Consider the following 19349-nt stretch of genomic DNA (forward strand, 5'->3'; position numbering starts at 1 on the left):
ATGAAGATGAAGATGAAGATGAAGATGAAGATGAAGATGAAGATGAAATTAAAGATAAAGATAAAGGTGAAGATAAAGGTGAAGATGAAGATGAAGAAGAAGATGAAGATGAAGATGAAGATGAAGATGAAGATGAAGATGAAGATGAAGATGAAATTATATATGTATATTAGAAAATAAGTACATGTGTATGTATATCGCACATTTCTTTCTTTCTGGAATTTCCTCTATTAAGTTTCACTTCTTCCGCGCGTAGGAACTACACGCACTGAGTTTTTGTGACGGATTTTTGCGGTTTTTTTCACATACGCATGAATTTCTTATCAAATAAAATGCCGGAGACCATTAGCAACAAAATTTCAAAAAATCAAAGCCAGTTTTTGTAAATTACACTTCTTATATACATAAAAAATACGCAAAGTCTAAAAAAAATCTCAAAAATCAACACGATTTTTACGCCGGTTGAAACTTACACTAAGATTGAATGAGCTGCAGAATTGCACACTCGAAAATTTTCTAGAAATTCTGGCTACAAAGTTGAAAATTTTGATGAGTTTGAAGTTTTTGACTTTTTTTTGAACTTTACATAAATATAGTGTGAAACTTTGAATTGCATGATTTGTATTATAGAATGAAGTATATTTTCATAAATGATTAATGCAAAAAATTTTTCATGAAAATAATTTTCATAGCAAAAAGGTGTACGCTTTCATTTGTTGCCTAGTGTATTGTGCATTCCAGCCCAATTGGCTTTTGCATCTCCAATGTTTTTCGTAATCTATTATGTTAAATAGAAGATTTAATTTAAGTTTTTATTTTTTATGCTATAGTACCATGAACCAATGACTACAGATCACGTAATCCGCCATCGTTGTATTTGTAATCGATTTTCAGAAAAAGTTTTCGTAGCGTTTTTGATGTTTTTTGGTTTTGTTTACATCGTCTTCTACCTCTTCGTAGTGATATTTTAGCGATTTTATGAGTTTTCTGCAGCGATTTCAATTGGGGTGTTCACAGTTCGTTCCAAATTGTGTCTGAAAATGTAGACGTCTACATTTTGAGACATATTTAGCATCAAACTGTGAGCACCCCTTTCTAGCAGTCGTCGCAAAATCGTCTGAAAACTTTGCTGGTGTTGCCAGACATTTCTTCCTTGCGTGCATTTTTTATATATCGCCTTTCGATTTTGTTTCTGAAAAATTGTAATTATTTAACTTAATTACCAATTCGTTATATTTGTTATTTCTTTTCCTTGATTTGTTTCTTTTCGTCAGAAATTGCGCTCAAATTAAATGCAAACACAGAAAACGTGCCCAATAAATAAAAAAAGTGTGATTAGTATTGCCATAATGCAACCCTGCTGCGAGGTTGCAAAATGTAGACGCGTAAAAAACATACCTTTGAGTGTGACAAAATGTAGACGGCGTCGTTTTCCAATTTTGTATGGGAAACAACAACACCGGTTAGAAAACGTCTTAAAATGTAGACGTCTACATTTTGAGACACTATTTGGAACGAACTGTGAACACCCCAAATTATAAATTTTGATTTATTACAAATTTATGATATAATATGAAGTACTTTGTGATTGGAACAAGTTTGTGCATCTGTTTGATTTGCCAAGAGGCGTAAATTTGCTTGAAAAGTGGGTGCACATTTGTGGTCAGAACATTGGCATTGAAAAATCGACCGGTGCACCGGTGGCGCCGATAATATGCGATTGTAAAACACTCTCAATCATTAAAACCATATTTTACGAACTTTTTTTGCTTATTGTCATCAAGTTTCACTTTTTATATTTTTTAATAAATACCAATATAATCTTTGTTTGCTTTCATTTTTAGGCAGATGTCAAAAACGCTCAGAAATTAACTTTTTTCATTATTTTCCGATTGCGTGATCTTATTAGTTTGTTCATGCTATAGTACTAATTTGCAAAGGCCGCCCTGATTTTCTTTTATATTTTTTTATCCAGCCATTCTTTCTCTACGATGTAGTATTTTTTTCTTTTTGATGAATGCGTTGAGTGGGACAAAATTTATTAGCTTTCCATTAGTTTAAAAATTAAATGCCATTACCGCATTTGGCCTAAACATTTTCAAGTCGATCAGAACGTGTTTTTTGGAAAAATAAAAATTTCATTAAAAAAGTAACGGGCATTTAAAAACAGGAACGTCTTTTTCAAACAACTATATCGCGGAAACGACTGGACAATAAACAATTAAAAAAATCATTTGAATATGCTTTCGCTATGCATTTTACAAAAGCTTTTTCATATGCAATAAGGAAAAAGAGCAACAATTTTAAGCCTAAAATGACTGTTTGAAAAAATAATCTAAATTTTTCCGTTGTGTAGTCTTATCTGAGACAAAAATATAACTTGAAAATTTGTTGAGTAGTGTAATCATGAATCCTATTTCGAACCGATGATTTCGTAAACATTTATTGTAAAAGACACTCAAATAGGCAGACGACCGCGTTAATCTGGATGAATGTCGCAAGTGATCTGAGTGAGTTCAAATCCCACTGCCGGTAGTTTTTTTTTGTTTTTGTTATTTTCTTTTAGTTATTTTTTTATATAAATAAAAATATCAATAACAAAATTGATAAATAATCGATAACAAAATCGATCAAAAAACCGATTACGAAATCGATAGCATAATCGATGACAATTTCGATAAAAATTACGATAGCAAAATTCGTAATATTGGTAGCAAAATCGATTAGAAAATCGATAACAAAACCGACAAATAATCTATAAAAAACCTAAAACAAAAATCAATTAGAAAATCGATAAAAACATCGATAACAAAATCTATAAATAATCAATAAAAATATCGATAACAACAGCGACAAAAATATCGATAAGTCCCGAGAATCCCGAAAATCTCTAAAGTAAAAAAAAATTCCCAGATTGTGTCTCTGTGTCTATCTACATATGTACTTCTCTCTATTAATTACCTTCTTTATTTTAATCTTACTTCCTCTACCTTCATCTTTACTTTTATCGGTATCCTCATCCTCATCTATTTCTTTATATTTATCTTTGTTTTTACTTTTATATTTTCCATTTTCTTTATCTACATATTCCCCTTCACAGGAAATAAAGCCCGCGGGTTCTATTGCCTTTTATTGGTGGGCGCTATTTCCCCTTCGAAATGGAAATAACACCAATGGGCTTTATTTCTCTTTTTTAGGAATCGAATCAAGCAAACATTTTTTTTTGCCGTTATTTATTACTTTTACTTTTTTTGATTGTACTGTATAGTTGTTTTGCACTTTTTAATTAAAATTATACTCTTAGAATTTTTAGTACCTTCAAATAATTATGTGAAATACCATAAAACAAAAAATAAATTAGTGTTTATAATTAAACCAAAAAATAAAAAACACTACAAAGAATCGCTTGGATTGGGGCCGAACCAGGGTGATACAAGAGATTACTACTTTAACCGCAAAACAAAACTTAGCAAAACTTAAAACCATGTTTTAACATTTTAAAATCATCTCCTAATGAGGAGTTAAAAGTTGACTATGACATAATAAATATAGTGATTGTTATAAAACACAATTTAATCGTTAAAACCTTTTTTAAACTTTTCTATATCTACGGGCCTTTGAGTATACAGTTTTGTAGCCCATTCCATTATAGTAAAGTGCAAGTTTGAAGTAGTAGGGATCATGATAAAAACATAACGAATAGAATTGTACGGCAGAAAATGTACAAGCATTTTCTTTATATATTTTCTTAAATCTAACAATTTCCTACTTATGCCATATTTGCGGTTAGAATTATCCAAGCATTTGTTTCTCAGCGCCGTGCAACCCTGTTAATGCAATGTAGTGCTGTCACGCTCTTGCACCTGCGCTCTAGCACTCGAAGACAAAATGGTGCATCCCGAGTTGCCACACTAATTATGCAAACAAAAAACTAAATGAAATCAAGAATTTTCTGTACATTTAAACATTTTTTACTACATAATCTAAGTAGCAGCAGCATGTTTATTATATTTGTACACAACAGCGATAAATACAGAAAAATATTTGAGAAGTTGTAAACAAAAGCAGTTCGAAAACCAAGCCAAGCGCTACAAGCATCACCCGAAGAAGTGGCAGCATTGCAGAAGCCCCAATTGTCATTTCGCTCAACAAAAAAGAAAACAAGTGAATTGAAAATGGCAGAAATGTACAAAGTTAATGAAAAAAGTGTAGTTAAATGAAATTTTAATTGGAAAATTTTTGAAAAAAGGAAGAAAAGACTGGGCCGTTGTGAATTGATATGCCAGAAAGACATTTGTTGGTGCTTAAACGGTTCTAGTAAATATTTGCGAAACTTTTTCGAACTTTTTGTGTATACTTTTGGCCCCCATCTACAATATTCAAACCCTGAAAAGTCCTTGAGTGCTGCGCTTATTTCAATGGCAAACAACAATAGACTTTCGCTGAAGTCTATTAACAAGCGGAACCAGGAGGCGATGTCGCATTCACAAATGAATGCATGGATAAATGGTATGTAGGTGCTAGTGCATAGCAAGCTGCATGTGTGAAGAAACATTGCCATAAATATGAAACAAGCAAAATATTTTTACATACCAATTCATAAAATGCAGCCGAAGTAACTCCAGTGGCATTTTTATTGATTTTTTGTTTTTGGATTCCTTTATACTTTTAGCGATAAGGTAATGTAACATGGCTTTTAAAAACTTTAACAATAATTTTTAGTGTTTTGATTATGTAGATTCAGACGGTCAACTTAATTGTAGCTTGTATGTACGTATGTACACACATATATTTAACTGGGTTCATTTGAGTACTGTGAGACTACGAGAAAATTCAGTAAAACTTTGTTTAAGGGACTCATTTTTAGGTGTAGCATTTTTCCCCAAGGCAGTTGAGTGCCCACATTAGGATCTGATCCGAACTATGCCCATACATTAGTACCCATATGTAGTTGTCACCCCTTTCGTCATTATTTACTTGCGATGGATTGCAGTTTCTCCTTTTTGGTCAGAGTTTCGATTGAATACATTCAATTTTATTTAAATCGGACTCGAACATATTTGCCTTACAGGATCTGCATTTATCCTAATGCAAAAAATATCCCCACTATTTCTGTCTTATCCCGAGATTCTCCCGAAAAATACACAGTCTGCCTTATCCCGAGTTTCGTCCGAAAAAAAAATCACCCGAAAGTTGTCATCCGCTCATAGTAAATGGAAACCAAAGCGAAAAGTGAACTGGTTCGGGAAAATAAAATTCGTGATAAGGCTGTTTATATTTAATTTTAAAACTACATACAGACAGATGCCTTTTGCATACCTAACTCAAAATTGTATTTACTTGGTTCGTTCGCCAATACGTTTATTAAAATGCAGGACAAAGTTTACAAGCATCCGTTGTAATGGTTACATTATACTAAAATCAATCTGCCGACTTTAGCTGTTATTCCTTTTTTGTAAGTCATATATGTACTTACCTGATAATAAAGTATTACATGGCAGTACATATTTACCTACGTACATACATATGTTGCATGTATTTTAAGCAACTTTGGTATATGTAAATATTGCTAGTCAGAAATGAAACGAAAAACCACAAATTTTCCGCAACTACTGATAAGCGGCTGCTAAATTTTCACCACACATGTGTATAAAATTGAAATCACTTGAGACAAAATCGTCAAACAATAATAGTAACTCGGATACGTCAGAACACGATATAGAACGAATCATTGTTTAAATGAATATACAAAATATATATTTTATATTAGTAGTAGTGCTAGTAAAGTAAGACTTTTCCCTTGATAATGAGCAAAAACACAAACAAAAGAGCTGCGTACAACAAAATGGCTAGAGGGAATTTCGATTTTCGAAGAATATTTCGGACCGACGCGACTAAATTAAAAAGTAAACGTACTCGTGTTTTATCTATGGTTCACGTTAGCTTATCTATGCTTAACACATCTTTGTTTGCAAATGTTATCGTTACAGTGGAAACGCTAAACAATGGTAATGGTCTACTCTTATCACCGCCACACAACAATTCGGCAAACAATCACCATCAACAACAACAGCAACAACAACGTAGTGCCATGGTTGGAGTAGGCGCCGGTGCAGCAGCAGGTGGTGGTGGTGGTGCCAGCAGTGCTGGTGGCCCTACAAGCGGTAGCGGCGGTATTGCAACTGGCGGCGGTGAACATAATATACAAATAACACAACCCATCAGCGCACCCTCGTCGCCACTTGCATCGCCGGGTGCTATTAGTAGTTCGGCGCTCTTCTGCTTGCCGTCAAGCTCGTCGGGTGGTACAGCTGGCGGTAGCACCAGTAGCAGCGGCGGTGGTAGTGGCAGTGGTTCGTATGTATGTAATGCTGGTGCAGCTAACCAGTCAAACAATTCAACTGCGAATGCGGTCGATACGGCTGATCCGAACTGGCAGGCCACAAAAGCGACGGTGCTCGAACGGAATGCTGCTATGTTCAACAATGAGCTAATGTCGGATGTAAAATTTGTTGTTGGAGGGGAATTTGGTATGTTGCTATTAATCAAATGCATATATTGTGCATACGTTTGTATGTCTCAGAAGTTTATATGTGCTTTTAAAATTTTTATATTAGCAGATTGCGTACAAACTATACCGGCGCACAAGTATATCCTGGCTACGGGCAGTTCGGTGTTCTACGCTATGTTTTATGGTGGGTTGGCCGAAAACAAGCAGGAAATTAAAGTGCCTGATGTGGAGCCATCTGCGTTTTTAACGCTGTTAAGGTTGGGCATTGTAGAAATATAAGATCGAAAATGGTTTCCTTACTAAGAAAGATATTCGTTGATGTTTTTAACTAGATACCTATATTGTGATGAGATTCAATTGGAACCTGATAACATTTTGGCTACGTTATATGCGGCCAAAAAATATATTGTGCCACATTTAGCACGCGCATGCGTCAATTATTTAGAAGTCAAATTGACGGCAAAAAACGCCTGTCTACTTCTCAGTCAATCGCGTCTATTCGAAGAGCCCGAGTTGATGCAGCGATGCTGGGAAGTAATCGATGCACAAGTGAGTTAACTAATTAAATATGCTGATTTTGTTTTATCTATGCGAAGTAAATTTTTTGAGCCGTGTTTAACATACATTTTGTTTTTATGCAGGCCGAAATGGCGATTAAATCGGAAGACTTTGTCGACATCGATCTAAAAACGTTCGAATCGATATTGTCGCGTGAGACGCTAAACTGCAAGGAGATCCATCTCTTTGAGGCAGCGCTCAATTGGGCTCTGAATGCTTGTCAAAAAATGGGCATTGATGTCACACCACAGAATAAACGCAACATGTTGGGACAAGCATTGCATTTAATACGCATACCAACCATGACTTTGGAGGAGTTTGCAAATGGCGTCGCCCAAACGGGTATACTCACATCACAAGAGACTATTGATATATTTTTGCATTTTACCGCACAATCTAAACCGCATTTAAGTTTCCCTACACGTGCACGTGCCGGTCTGAAAACACAAGTTTGTCACCGTTTTCAGTCATGCGCTTATCGCTCGAACCAATGGCGTTATCGCGGGCGTTGTGATTCAATACAGTTTTCAGTGGATCGCAGGTATGTACATATTGCTATCGGAGTTAAATCACAGCTTATTTATGCACATTTTTATTTAGAATTTTTATTGTTGGTTTCGGTCTGTATGGTTCCTCAACCGGTGCTGCTAATTATAATGTAAAAATCGAATTAAAACGCCTCGGACGCACCCTCGCCGAAAATGACACGAAATTCTTCTCTGATGGCTCAAGCAACACATTCCATGTGTTCTTTGAGAATCCCATACAGATTGAACCAGAGTGCTACTACACCGCCTCCGTGATACTTGATGGCAATGAGTTGAGCTTTTTCGGTCAGGAGGGCATGTCCGAAGTGTGCATGGGTAATGTAACATTCCAGTTCCAATGCTCATCGGAGAGCACAAACGGCACTGGAGTGCAGGGTGGTCAAATACCTGAACTGATATTCTATGGGCCGACAATTGTTACTGGTTTAAATTCACCTACTAATTCGCTGTGTGCTACACCAATTGGTGCTGGCAGTAGCGGCAGTGGTGGCGTATCGAATGGCGGCGGTCTACACGTAAATTGTGATGACTTATTGGGTAGTGCCAGCAGCGAAGTTGGTGGCAGCGGCAGTGGTGCACTGAGCGCATGAGAAATAGTGGAGTATTGCAAGGACGATGAATTGGAACTCTTATGAGAAGCTTGAGGAGAACAAATAATTGCAACCTATGGTTTTTCATTGTGAAATTTAGTGTTAAAACTGAAATGGATTAATATGTAGTTCTTAGAAAGAAGTCAGCGAATGGACAACCAAATAAATAAATACAGGCAATATTTACAAATATGTACATTAAACAAATCAAAGCATGTATAAACACTTACTTTACGTTTAAGTTAAAATCAAATGAATGACGTAAGCTGATTAACATTCAGACAACATAATTGAATGAAATTCGGAATGAGGAGTAAAAACACAAAAAGGCAATCAAATTTGGTAAAACAGATTCTAAAGGCATATTAAAAAACACTAAAACACACTTACAAAGACTTGTAGAATGTAGTATTTTGGATTGAAATTAATACAATAACCTGCGGAACATAGTAAACGAACAAGCAATTGCAAATTACATACCTACTTACATATGTACATTCATACATTTGACATGATCGAGAAAAGAAAGAAATTTACTACAAAGTTACGTATTTATCTAGTATTTATTAAATCCTGAACAACATTCAGGCCAAATAAGAAATTAGTAGGGTGAGAAATATTAAAAGGTTTGAATGCATATTGACACATATACAACTATATAAATAAACACATTACAAAGCATGTTAGTACTTTTTTCAGTAGTTTTTTCATATACTCGAAAGGAAGAGAAGTATTCATATGCATACTTCGTACTTGAAAACATTAAAAAATATTTGAACATTTTGCGAAAAGACATTAATATAGTATGAGTTTAGTTTGCAAGCAATTAAGCGTTTCATTATTAATGCAAATACAAATGCCACACATAGTCGAATCCACAATTAGCAATCTCGTAGCATTTTAGCGTTTGTCTTACGTCTATTTGACACGTATATAAATATAATATAATCACTGTATCGATATTGGAATATTTAATGTTCTTTAAAGGTCTGCTATCAATGGAAATGAATTGCATTTTCGTCATTTAACACCTTGCATTTACGCTGGATTATTTTTTACAGACAGTTTTTGCATTGCTTTGTTTTTAGTTTTTAGGTACAAGTGTTTGTGTTGCGTTTGAGATTTAAATTTAAATGGTCAGCAAGGAGTTAATGCAAAAACTCAAACAATGCACAAATGTTGGATTAGAACTGGCATTCGCCTACATCAAAGGCAATACTTAGGTGCCTTTTTCTGCAATTTATTTTAATATAAGTTATGCTTTTTGCTATCAAATTCTATTTAAAGGTGTTCTTTTTATATTATCTCTTGAAGCTTTGTATTTATATAATAAAGATCTTGGATTTTTGAATTACTTTTGAGAAGACTTTCTTATTCGGGGGTTAAAGAGACCAGTTTTATTAAAAAATATAAGATGTATATAATTTTAATAATATGGAAATGGAGTTAAAGCTGGATTTTGACTAAAGTTAAATCGAGGGTGTTATGGGTGGGTATTTTAGCTACAATAATGAATTTGCCTGTCTCCTCCTACCAACTGCAGCGGGAGCACGCTTCATAATTTTCCGTAGACTCGTTGAACTCGGTCCTAATGCTCTGGCTGAGGTTGCTATACTAGCAAGTGAGAGTAGTAATCTACGCCGAGCCGATCCCGGGGATAGCCATATCAGTGATCCCAGCTTCGAGAATCGACTAATTGAATTAGCGAAAAAAGTGGGTACAGCACTTGAATACCTGCAACTTAAACCTGGTGTAAGTAAAGATTGGTTAACAAACCTGCCAAGCCCGACGAAAGGGTGGAAATCGTTCCGACGACAGTCGGGTCTACGTAACCGGAACGACCCGTATTTATATCTGGCCAAGGACTGTCACTCCGGCATCACTCCCCAAAAACCCTTTCGGGAACTTGTATGCCGCTACAACAACAACAACAACAAAGGGTGGAAATCACTAGTGGCGCCTCGTCTTTTAGCCGACATGTCACAATATATATGTATATACTTTGGAGAAGCATAACGCGGAAATTCACGTAATCTTCGGGAAAACAAAAGCCTGTGAATGCTTATGAATCTTGATGCTAAAAAACACTTCTACGAGCAGACAGAACATAGACAGTATTCACCGATAGACAAGCATCATCTCTACAGTCTCGCAAAATACACAAATCAGACGAAGAGCTTCAGCTGCCTCGAGAAATTCGCGTATATACCGCTTGTGAAGCCATCCTCCACTACACCAACCAATAAGCTATCGTCGTACTTCCACATATTTTGAAATCTGATAGTCGCTGACAATGGAATGGAGATGGACATATATCACATGCCCGGAATTGTAAAAAGAGAATAAAAACGATTGAGGAAGGAAACCTACATCAGGACCGCTACATCAACTACATATACCAGAATAATATACAAATTTGCAGCAATAAAGATTCAGAAGAATAAACTACTGCTTTTGATGTGAAATTGTATGCATGCTTAGTAGCAGGGCAGTGAAAACGTAAAGCCCACTTTGCATTTGAGCTAAAAAGAATTCCAACAAGACTCATATCGATACTAATTAGACAGGTCTGCATCTGAACTTATGGGTTTTTGGAAGGTTTTCAAAAACTGAATCTCGTGAATTTTAAAGAACTCCTAATAATTTCCTGAAGCATGAATTGTATATGTACAATGTACATTGTATATGCATAGGTGATTTGCAAAAAATAAATGTTATAATACAATTATTGAAGACAATAATAATGTTCTATTCACTCACCGACAGAGGGAATGTTAATGCACAAGGCATTTGATAGCTTTAAATAAGTACGACCCAATTCGTATGAGCAGATTTGTTGGACATCGCTGATGTCAATGAGCAGATCTATATTTAGAAAAACAAACATGTATCATTCATAATCCTTTTTTAAATACCTTACACTTAATTCACTTACGTGATGTGCCCTCCGTACGGCATGTGATATACACACAAGCGGCATAAATATGGGTACTCTTGCGGCCACGCGTCAAGTGACGTGCCAATGCCATTTTGAAGAAATTCAATGCTGTATCAATGTAATGCTGCGTTAATTGCAATTGCTGACACAAATGTGTGATTTCCTTTTTGGCTTTTTTGATTGTAACTTCACGCGACTCCGTACCGGAACCTACTTGAAATTTGCCATAGCCATAATTCGTGGCACCTCCAGTAGACTCCGCGGACACAAACTGCCCGATTGCCGCTGCACCACGTCCAACTTCTTCGAACTGTATCTCCGAAACGATCAATGAATCTTCTAGGACGGAACCGCAGTTCGTACAGACAGCATCGCCACGTGCATTGTCCTCTTCGATATCGGTTGAACCACAATTGCGACACTTCAAACCGGAAGACATTTTGTTGCCTAATTAATATATAATCTGATGTTTAAGTAATTTAAGCAATGGTTTGTTTTAAAATGGAGTAAAGTTTTGTTTTCAATGTTTTGGAAAATTTGTTTAAAGCTTGGAGGCAGTATGCGGCATTTAATCAGCTGTTGGCGATTGCTTCTATGTATATGCTAGGTAGATTTTTGAGTGTGGTGGCACTTTGATTAATTAGATGCGCATATTGTAGCAATTTTTTGTTTTTTTTTTCAAATTTTCTACAGTTCTCCCAATTAAACAGCAGGCAATTGTATAAAAAAAATTCGTTGAAATGAAGGAAGCAAATTGTCAAAACATTATGGGGAATTGTTGTGAGCATTTGTTGTTGTGGGCATTGTTTACCGGTGATCCGCGCCCAATGTTGCATTTGCTACTTGGTATTGGCAGTGATAAGATGCGGTTATCTTGCAAAGAAGTAATCAGTTTTGATCAGTGCTGCCGCTGTCACATCAATTCATGAGGTAGCGAAGGGAAGGGGACGCATCAGCAAACCGTTACTTTTTTGCCGATTTCGATATATATCGTGTGCCTCTAAAGCTTTAAATGCACTGAAATTCACAAGGATGTCCAGTAGATATCTACACAGATTGAAGAAAAGGCTCCTAGTTCATCTACGAGTATGGATAGGAGCATGATATTGTCTGCAATTTCTTCGCATAATAGCTGAAACACAACGCCGGCAAACGGTGAACTCACTATAGCGAAATTCGCGCTCACAAAATTAGAACACCCGCAAGCATATGAAATCGAATACAGCCAACAGCGAAATGTGAAGTTCGCATGGCAGCGCTTCATGGCGATTGATTTATTTATTTCGCCCTGTTGCGCGATGACAGCTGTACGTTTAAAGGTGGCCTATTTCTTTTTTGCTTTCAAAGTTTTAGAAGAAAACAACATAAACAGGAATTATTCTTGTTTTTGAAAAATAGAGTTGTGGATTTTTTAAATCTGGCTTAAAATAAAACAATTTATGATCTCTGTTTGTTTTATATTTATATTTGTTATCATTTCTAAATATGGTTTAGTTTTTTTCTAAAGATGGCCACCCAAACTATAAAGGCGACCAAATTGTATCAGCTGTTTTCGCTACCGCTCTAATTCTGTTTAAGAAGGCGAAAAAGCAGGGCGAACGCTGAACGACAGCATCGCCCATTTCGGCGAAGTTTGCCGTTCGCCAGTATTGTGTTTCAAGCATATGTCGGAAATGTTCTCACAGATTTCGGTGCAGTTGTCATCACAGCTGGAAGGATACACGCATCACGCTACTCTAGCTGATCTTGGCCAAGAATAATGCGTTACTTAAGGAGAGACCAGAGATAATCGAGGAGAAACAGGATAAAACTGAAGAGAGACAGAATAAATTCGAGGCACAAGTGGACGAGTTGGAAGGTCGTCTTCAACAGATGAATCGTCCAGCTACTTCTACGTACGCTCCCAAGGTAAAAACTTCGTCCTTTGACGGCACGATCCCTTTCCAAGTCTTTAAGCTCCAGTTCTAAAAAATAGCTACAGCAAACAAATGGAGCATGGAGGATAAGTCCGCTGCGCTGTTTGTTGCGTTAAAAGGACATGCAGCGGAAATCTTGCAAACTGTTACCCAGTGTGAAAGAGACAATTATGATGAATTGATGGGTCCTGTGGAAAGGCGTTGCAGTAGCGAGCTTAGGAAGCAAATTTACCAGAAGGAGCTAGAGGATCGCTACCAAGCAGATTGAGGGGTTGGCTCACTTGGCAGTTGGAGACGCATCTGGTGATCACCTCGAATCGGTGGAAATCCAGAGAGAGCGACAGACGTATGCGAATCCAAAGCCAACATTTGCTGAAACTGTCTCGTATGCTCAGACGAGTGAAAGAGCCTACAAAGCCCATCGAGTGGAAGTGGATACACCGGACGTGAGGAAGGAGATATTGAAAACTCGTCAATAGCAGGTAAGAATAATCCTAGTGCCACCGGCAAGAAGGATGGACCTGGCAAATGCTTTAGCTGCAGGGAACCAGGCCATTTTGCATGCGATTTTATGATGGGTTCCAACAGAAACAACAATACAGCAGGACGCAAACGCAGGACTGAAGAAGACGAACCCTACTGCAATCAGTCGTTAAACTAAAATGAGTCAGTAGCAAGGGGCGCGCGTTGTAGGAGAAGTAACATGCAAAGTCGCAGTGGGGTATGTGACGGAGGTACACAAGTTCATAGTCGCGGGGGTTGTGAATGAAGTCATCATTGGAGTAGATTTTTTATTTTAACAAGGTATGCAGATCGACATGAAGATCAGGATCATGACGTATAACAACATGTAAGTGCAACTAAGCTTTCGATACGATGGGCCGTACAGCAGCAAGCGAGTGATCCTAGAGGAAAGCGAACAGATTCCACCAAAGTCAGAAGCAGTTGTTTTGGGCGAATATTGATAGAGATTGTGGGACAAACAAATTGTGGGCTGTTGAAGCAATACAAAATTCTACACACCGGAAGTACTTATTGACAAAACCCTGCCTAAGACGCAAGGCCGATCCGTCAAGCTCTTCGAAGTGTTCCACTTGCCAAACGGGACGCTGTAAGCCAGATCATAAAAGAAATGGGCGGGAGTGGTGTGATTGAACCATCAGCGAGTCCCGGGATCGAAGATAGTCTCGTTGATTGGAACAAAGTGGTTCTCAACACTCGACCTTAAGAGCGGTTATTGTTAAGTGGAGGTAAGTAGAACGACAGCTATCTCGGTGGATTGAACAGTTATGACTTCGCTATTGAGCACCGGAAGGGAAGTGCCCACGGAAATGCTAATGCCATGTCCCATCGACCATGTAGCCTGAAATGTACACACTGCTCAAAAGATGGGGCTAAAAAAAATAGTATTGACGCCCGGCTAACGACGATAACTCCAGCAGAAGAGTAGAAGGAAGAACAGCTACGAAAGTTTCAGCAGAAAGATCCAGACTTGGAGCTTTGGATGCATGGACTGGAGACGGGCAGATGGCAAACTAAGGCTCAAATGGCAGCGGAGAGCCCAATCACAGAGGCATACTGGGCACAATGGAATAGCTTGATGTTGATATCTGGCTGTTTTTATAGGGTACGGAAAAGTGAAGATGCCCAGTGCTCTCGGAATTTTACTAGATGTTTCGAGGTTAAGAGTTCCGGGCGTTCTCAAGAAATTCCACAATGGTCTCAGTGAAGGGCACCTGGGAATATCGAAGACCTTGGAGAAGATCAAACAGAGGTTCTATTGAGTTGGTTGTCGGCAGTTGGCCGCGAGTGGATTGCTAACCGCGCGGAGTGCACTACAGATAAAAGGTCGAAATCCAGAAGTGATGGCGAGATGAAGTAATATAACGCAGGTGCACCATTCAAGTGGATTGCCATGGATATAGCCGGCCCATTTCCTATGAGCAGACTGGGAAACAAATACGTCCAATGCTTAAAACAACGGTTAAAACTCCTGCTAATGTAATCTTCGACGGTGAGCTTCGTTTGCCTAGTAACCTGAAGTTTGGAGTAAGGGGCAACGTTCAACATTCTGGAGGAAGAACTGAGAGAGATACATGCTCTTGTGAGACAACGTACGCAGATTATGAGTGGAAGGATGAAAGCCAAGTATTATAAGGCGAGGAATTCCGAGGGTTTTGAATAAGGAGATTTAGTGTTGCTGGTCCACTTTAGTAAAGGTAGACCACTTGGAAGGACTTGCAGCGTTTGGAACTGCAAGCGTGTCTGATCGGGGCGATCAGACTTAGGTTGAGGGCAGTGTGGCGAATATTGCGGCAACGCGAAGCGAATAACAAGTAAATGGCAGAATGTTTGACGAAAAACGTAGAATATCAGAATCTGAACGAGAGAATGTGCGATAGATGTCAGAACATTCTAGTGTTGCCATGAGTGAGGAGCTCGTCCGGAAGTCAGAAAGTGCGAACTCCAGTGCCTAAGCCGCAACCCGGCAAGAGCTTGGCAGTGTTATTTTTTCTCTGTTTTGTTTTTTTTTTCTTTGTAATAAAACAGCTAAAAAAGTAGTAATTTATGCATAACGTGACATATTTGATTCAAATTAAACCACTTACTTTATCAACAGTAGATAACTATAGTAAATTGAATGCGTGAGCAGCCAGTTGACGGCAATAAAATAGTTATTTCATTACAATTGCAATGTCTGGGCAAGTTTAGCTTAAAGCTAAAGTCTGGTTTTCTTAACTATAACGACATAAATTTCCGACTGCAGCAATAAATGTTAAATAGATAAAATATGTATTAACTTGTCTGTTTCAAAACGTTAATGACAGAAAAGTGTGCGAAAAGCAATAAAAATTATACTTAGAAAATGTGTTAGTATTATTTAACATTTTAATAACCGGTGTGTCCAGTACAGAGTACTCAAGCTATTGAATTTTACTAAGCAGAATATTTAAATAACTGAACGATATAGATACATATAATACGCGAAGGCATTTTTTGTTCTGGATAAAGATCTGCACCATTCGCTCGATTTTCAAAAATGGGGTGTCCAATTAAAGTGCTTGGCCTGTAGATGTGCAAACTGTTTTTTCTTTTTGGAAAAGAGTTGCTACCAGTTGAACAATTAAATTCAAATTATTTAAAAATCAATGCCATCACACCCGCACCGTTCGTTCGATTTTCCAAGATGAGGTGTCGAATTAAAAGGCTTGGACTGTATGTGCAATAAGGTTTTACTTTTATAAAAAGAGTTGCCACCTTTTAAAAAATTATATTAAAATTAATAAAAAAAAAATTCAATTATTACAAAATGGGTATCAACTGAAATGGTTTTGAAAAGCTCTGATTTTTAGCTAAACTATAGGAGAGTTGCCACCTATTTAAAAAATCATATAAGGTAAGAAAAATATGTATCAACATATGGGTTCGACTGCCGTCAGAGGCAACGGAGAAGGTTATCAATTCGTCGGAATATCTTTTTTTTTGTATGTTAACTCATAACTTTGGACCAAGTCAACCGATTTCGGTAATCCTTTTTCTATCGGAAAGGTAGTGTCTCACAGGTGGTCCCATACTAATTTAGTTTAGATTCGATCATAGGATTATGAGAAAATTAACGGTACACCTAAATTTGTATAGGCAAATTGAAGTCGGTTGTGTTTTTTGCTTAAAAATAACTTGTTTTATTTAATATTTGTAAGAAGAATTCTTTGTTCACTTTATTTTAACATACTTTTGTTTAAATTCATGCTTGATGTTATTTGCTAACTTCCAGAAGGCCGTGGTTTTTATTATTTTAAGATGTCAATTATTTTCGTCTTCTCATAATGATTAAATGGGACTTTTGTTTTCTTCGTCTCGCGGGACATTTATTTCAAGACGAAAATGATTTACGTCTTCTCATAATGATTAAATGGGACTATTATTTTCTTCGTCTCGCGGGACATTTATTTCAAGACGGATGTGATGTACGTCTTCTCATAATAATTATATGGAACTTTTCTTGAATGACACTTCTTAATTGAGTTCGGAGATTTGACACGTTAAATATTTAACGCCACGATTGTTCATGTCATCAAATCTGTATCGTTCGTTCGTTTTCCAAAAATTAGGTGTCAAATTAGAGGGCTTTGGTTTTACGTGGTTTTATTGTTTTGAAAAGGGTTGCCAGATGTTAGCAAATCAAATTCAAATAATTTAGTTCGAAGATATTTGCGTTTAATTTCGTGAAATTGGCAGTATATGTACCGATTGCATTGAGAAAAACGTGGAACGTAAATGATTTTCGCCTTGAAATAAACGTCCTGAGAGACGATAAAAATCCCATATAATTATTATGAGAAGACGTAAATAATTTCCATTTGAAAATAAGCGTCCCGCGAGACGGAAAGAGATATTTCTCACAATTTTTTTTAAATAAGGCGACGTTTTTGATCTCAAATGTTAGGATTATAATTATTTTGTGTCTCTGTGGTATGTTTTAATATTAAACAAAAATCACTTTTATTCCTTTTCAAGTTTGGATTTGGTATTATTAACCAATATTTGGTTGACTTTTTTCTCAGTAATAGAAAAACCTTTTAGATGTTGCTGGGATCAGGGATCGAACCAAGGTCCTACGGAGTGGTATAGGGTATTTATTCTCTATCATCAAAAATAACGCTATTCTGCCTTATCTTGAGTTTCGCCTATGAAAAAATTCACCCGAAATTTGGTCATTCGCCAATGGTAAAACCATGGAAACCAAAAGTGAAAAGTGAACCGGTTCGGAGAAAATGAAATTCATGATAAGGCCGATTATTTTTTGTTGATTATTTGAATAAAGTTTTGCTGCCATTAAAAGGTGTCCAAAAGGACAAAGTTTATTAACATTTACCAGGGAATATTTTTAAGACATAAAAATTGCATTTTCTATTTTGTTATTATTTTAGATGTATAAAAAATTATGAACAAATTTTCCTTTAGAACACATACTTACGTATGTATGCATATACAATGATTGCAGGAAATAATACTAACAATAAGTTTTGCCCTTTCCAAACTCCCTTCGCTATTCTCACTCTTTCCCAAACGGCTTCAATTACACCATTCGTTATATGTAGTTACCTCGTTGTGAGATCTTATCAGCCACAACCACTTAACCATCGGCCAGCCCCCAATTGCAGCCAAATAAGAATATTCATTTTTTATTCGCTGCGTCGCTGCCGGACTGTCATTGATACACTTTGCATAGATTTACATACAGCCATGCATACATAGCCTGAGAGCGTACACAGAGCCTTTTCCGCATCAACGAGATGAAGTTGTCCAACATGTTAATCAATCCGGTGGCTTCGGTCCCGTCGCTAGATGCCTGCAAGTGAAAAATCAGTTCAGAGGTAATAAAACGAAGAAAAATGTAAGAAAAAATAAATATGTATGCAGGCGTATTAAACTACATAGAGCAACTAAAAGTTTCTCAAAGTAAAGTGACGCTGACAAGGTTTCAAGCCGACATCATCAGCCGACATGGCCACGCTGGCATGTCTTCAAATTGTGAGACGGTTTGAATATCTATAAGTTCTATATAAAAATACGTACGTATGTATGTATGTGGATACCTATGCACATCCAAATTGCCGCACCATAAGCAAATGAGCTGCAGAACTGAGTTGAATAGTTGATACATATGTATGTGTGTGTGTAAGGTTATGTTTAAGCACAACCAGCTCAAGCAAGCCCGACTTTTGCCGCGAGTGCTGCCGCAAGTTGCTAGTTGTAAGCGAATTTCAGGGCTCGTAAATATCGTTAAGCCCTTATTTTAACGAAACGGCAACATGTTGTGCATTAATTAGACAGCCAACTGTGAGTGAAAAGGGCACAAAAAGTAAAGCAGAAAGCTGCGATGGAAGAAAAACAAAAAAAAAGAAAAACAAAATACACTTTTTAAAAAGGGGAAGGTTAAAAATTACCTCTCAAACCATGGGTGGTGCACCGCAGCGCCACCAGCGCGCTGCAACTTTGTGAAAAATAATCAATTCATAGTAGAATCGGTTGCGCTTGCGCCTGCGCAATGCTTAAGTATCATTGTACATTTGTACATTTGTACGTTTATCTGTTTTTCGTTTTTTGTTTTTTTGTTTTTTGTTTTTGTTTGAGCATTGGGCCGTCAACGAGCATGGAATGTATTCCTTCTCGATTATCTGCAAGTTGCAATCAAATGCAATTAAACGACGTTAATTGGCTATACATATGTATGTATGTATGTATGAAAGTAAATGTGCTTGTTCATTTCAGCAGTCACTATAT

The 19349-nt window shown here is 37.0% G+C and overlaps 2 protein-coding genes across 5 annotated transcripts in view; one reads left to right on the plus strand and one right to left on the minus strand.

The window, feature by feature from the left end:
* LOC118736820 (BTB/POZ domain-containing protein 6-B) overlaps positions 1–9558 on the plus strand; it is a 17795-nt gene extending 8237 nt beyond the window's left edge. The window contains exons 1-6 of one of the 4 annotated variants that reach the window (XM_036466875.1): positions 4061–4509; positions 5991–6530; positions 6621–6768; positions 6844–7060; positions 7153–7610; positions 7670–9558. In XM_036466875.1, coding sequence (XP_036322768.1) covers positions 4419–4509; positions 5991–6530; positions 6621–6768; positions 6844–7060; positions 7153–7610; positions 7670–8207 — 1992 coding nt within the window. In that variant the 5' untranslated portion in view covers positions 4061–4418 and the 3' untranslated portion in view covers positions 8208–9558. Of the gene's footprint in view, positions 1–4060; positions 4510–5990; positions 6531–6617; positions 6769–6843; positions 7061–7152; positions 7611–7669 lie in introns of those variants that run through there. The other 3 variants (XM_036466874.1, XM_036466871.1, XM_036466872.1) reach the window with 3 other exon arrangements.
* The window catches only part of LOC118736909 (transcription factor IIIB 90 kDa subunit-like), an 82174-nt gene extending 70257 nt beyond the window's left edge, over positions 1–11917 (minus strand). Inside the window, exons 1-2 of the mRNA XM_036467041.1 lie at positions 11143–11917; positions 10968–11072 (exon numbers count right to left, since the gene is read on the minus strand). Coding sequence (XP_036322934.1) covers positions 10968–11072; positions 11143–11584 — 547 coding nt within the window. The 5' untranslated portion in view covers positions 11585–11917. The remainder of the gene's footprint in view (positions 1–10967; positions 11073–11142) is intronic.
* Between the last annotated feature and the right edge of the window lie 7432 nt (positions 11918–19349).

This window comes from Rhagoletis pomonella, unplaced genomic scaffold, assembly GCF_013731165.1.
Source record: "Rhagoletis pomonella isolate Grant_MI unplaced genomic scaffold, Rhpom_1.0 Rhpom_scaffold_00004, whole genome shotgun sequence".
Taxonomy (NCBI): Eukaryota; Metazoa; Arthropoda; class Insecta; order Diptera; family Tephritidae; genus Rhagoletis; species Rhagoletis pomonella.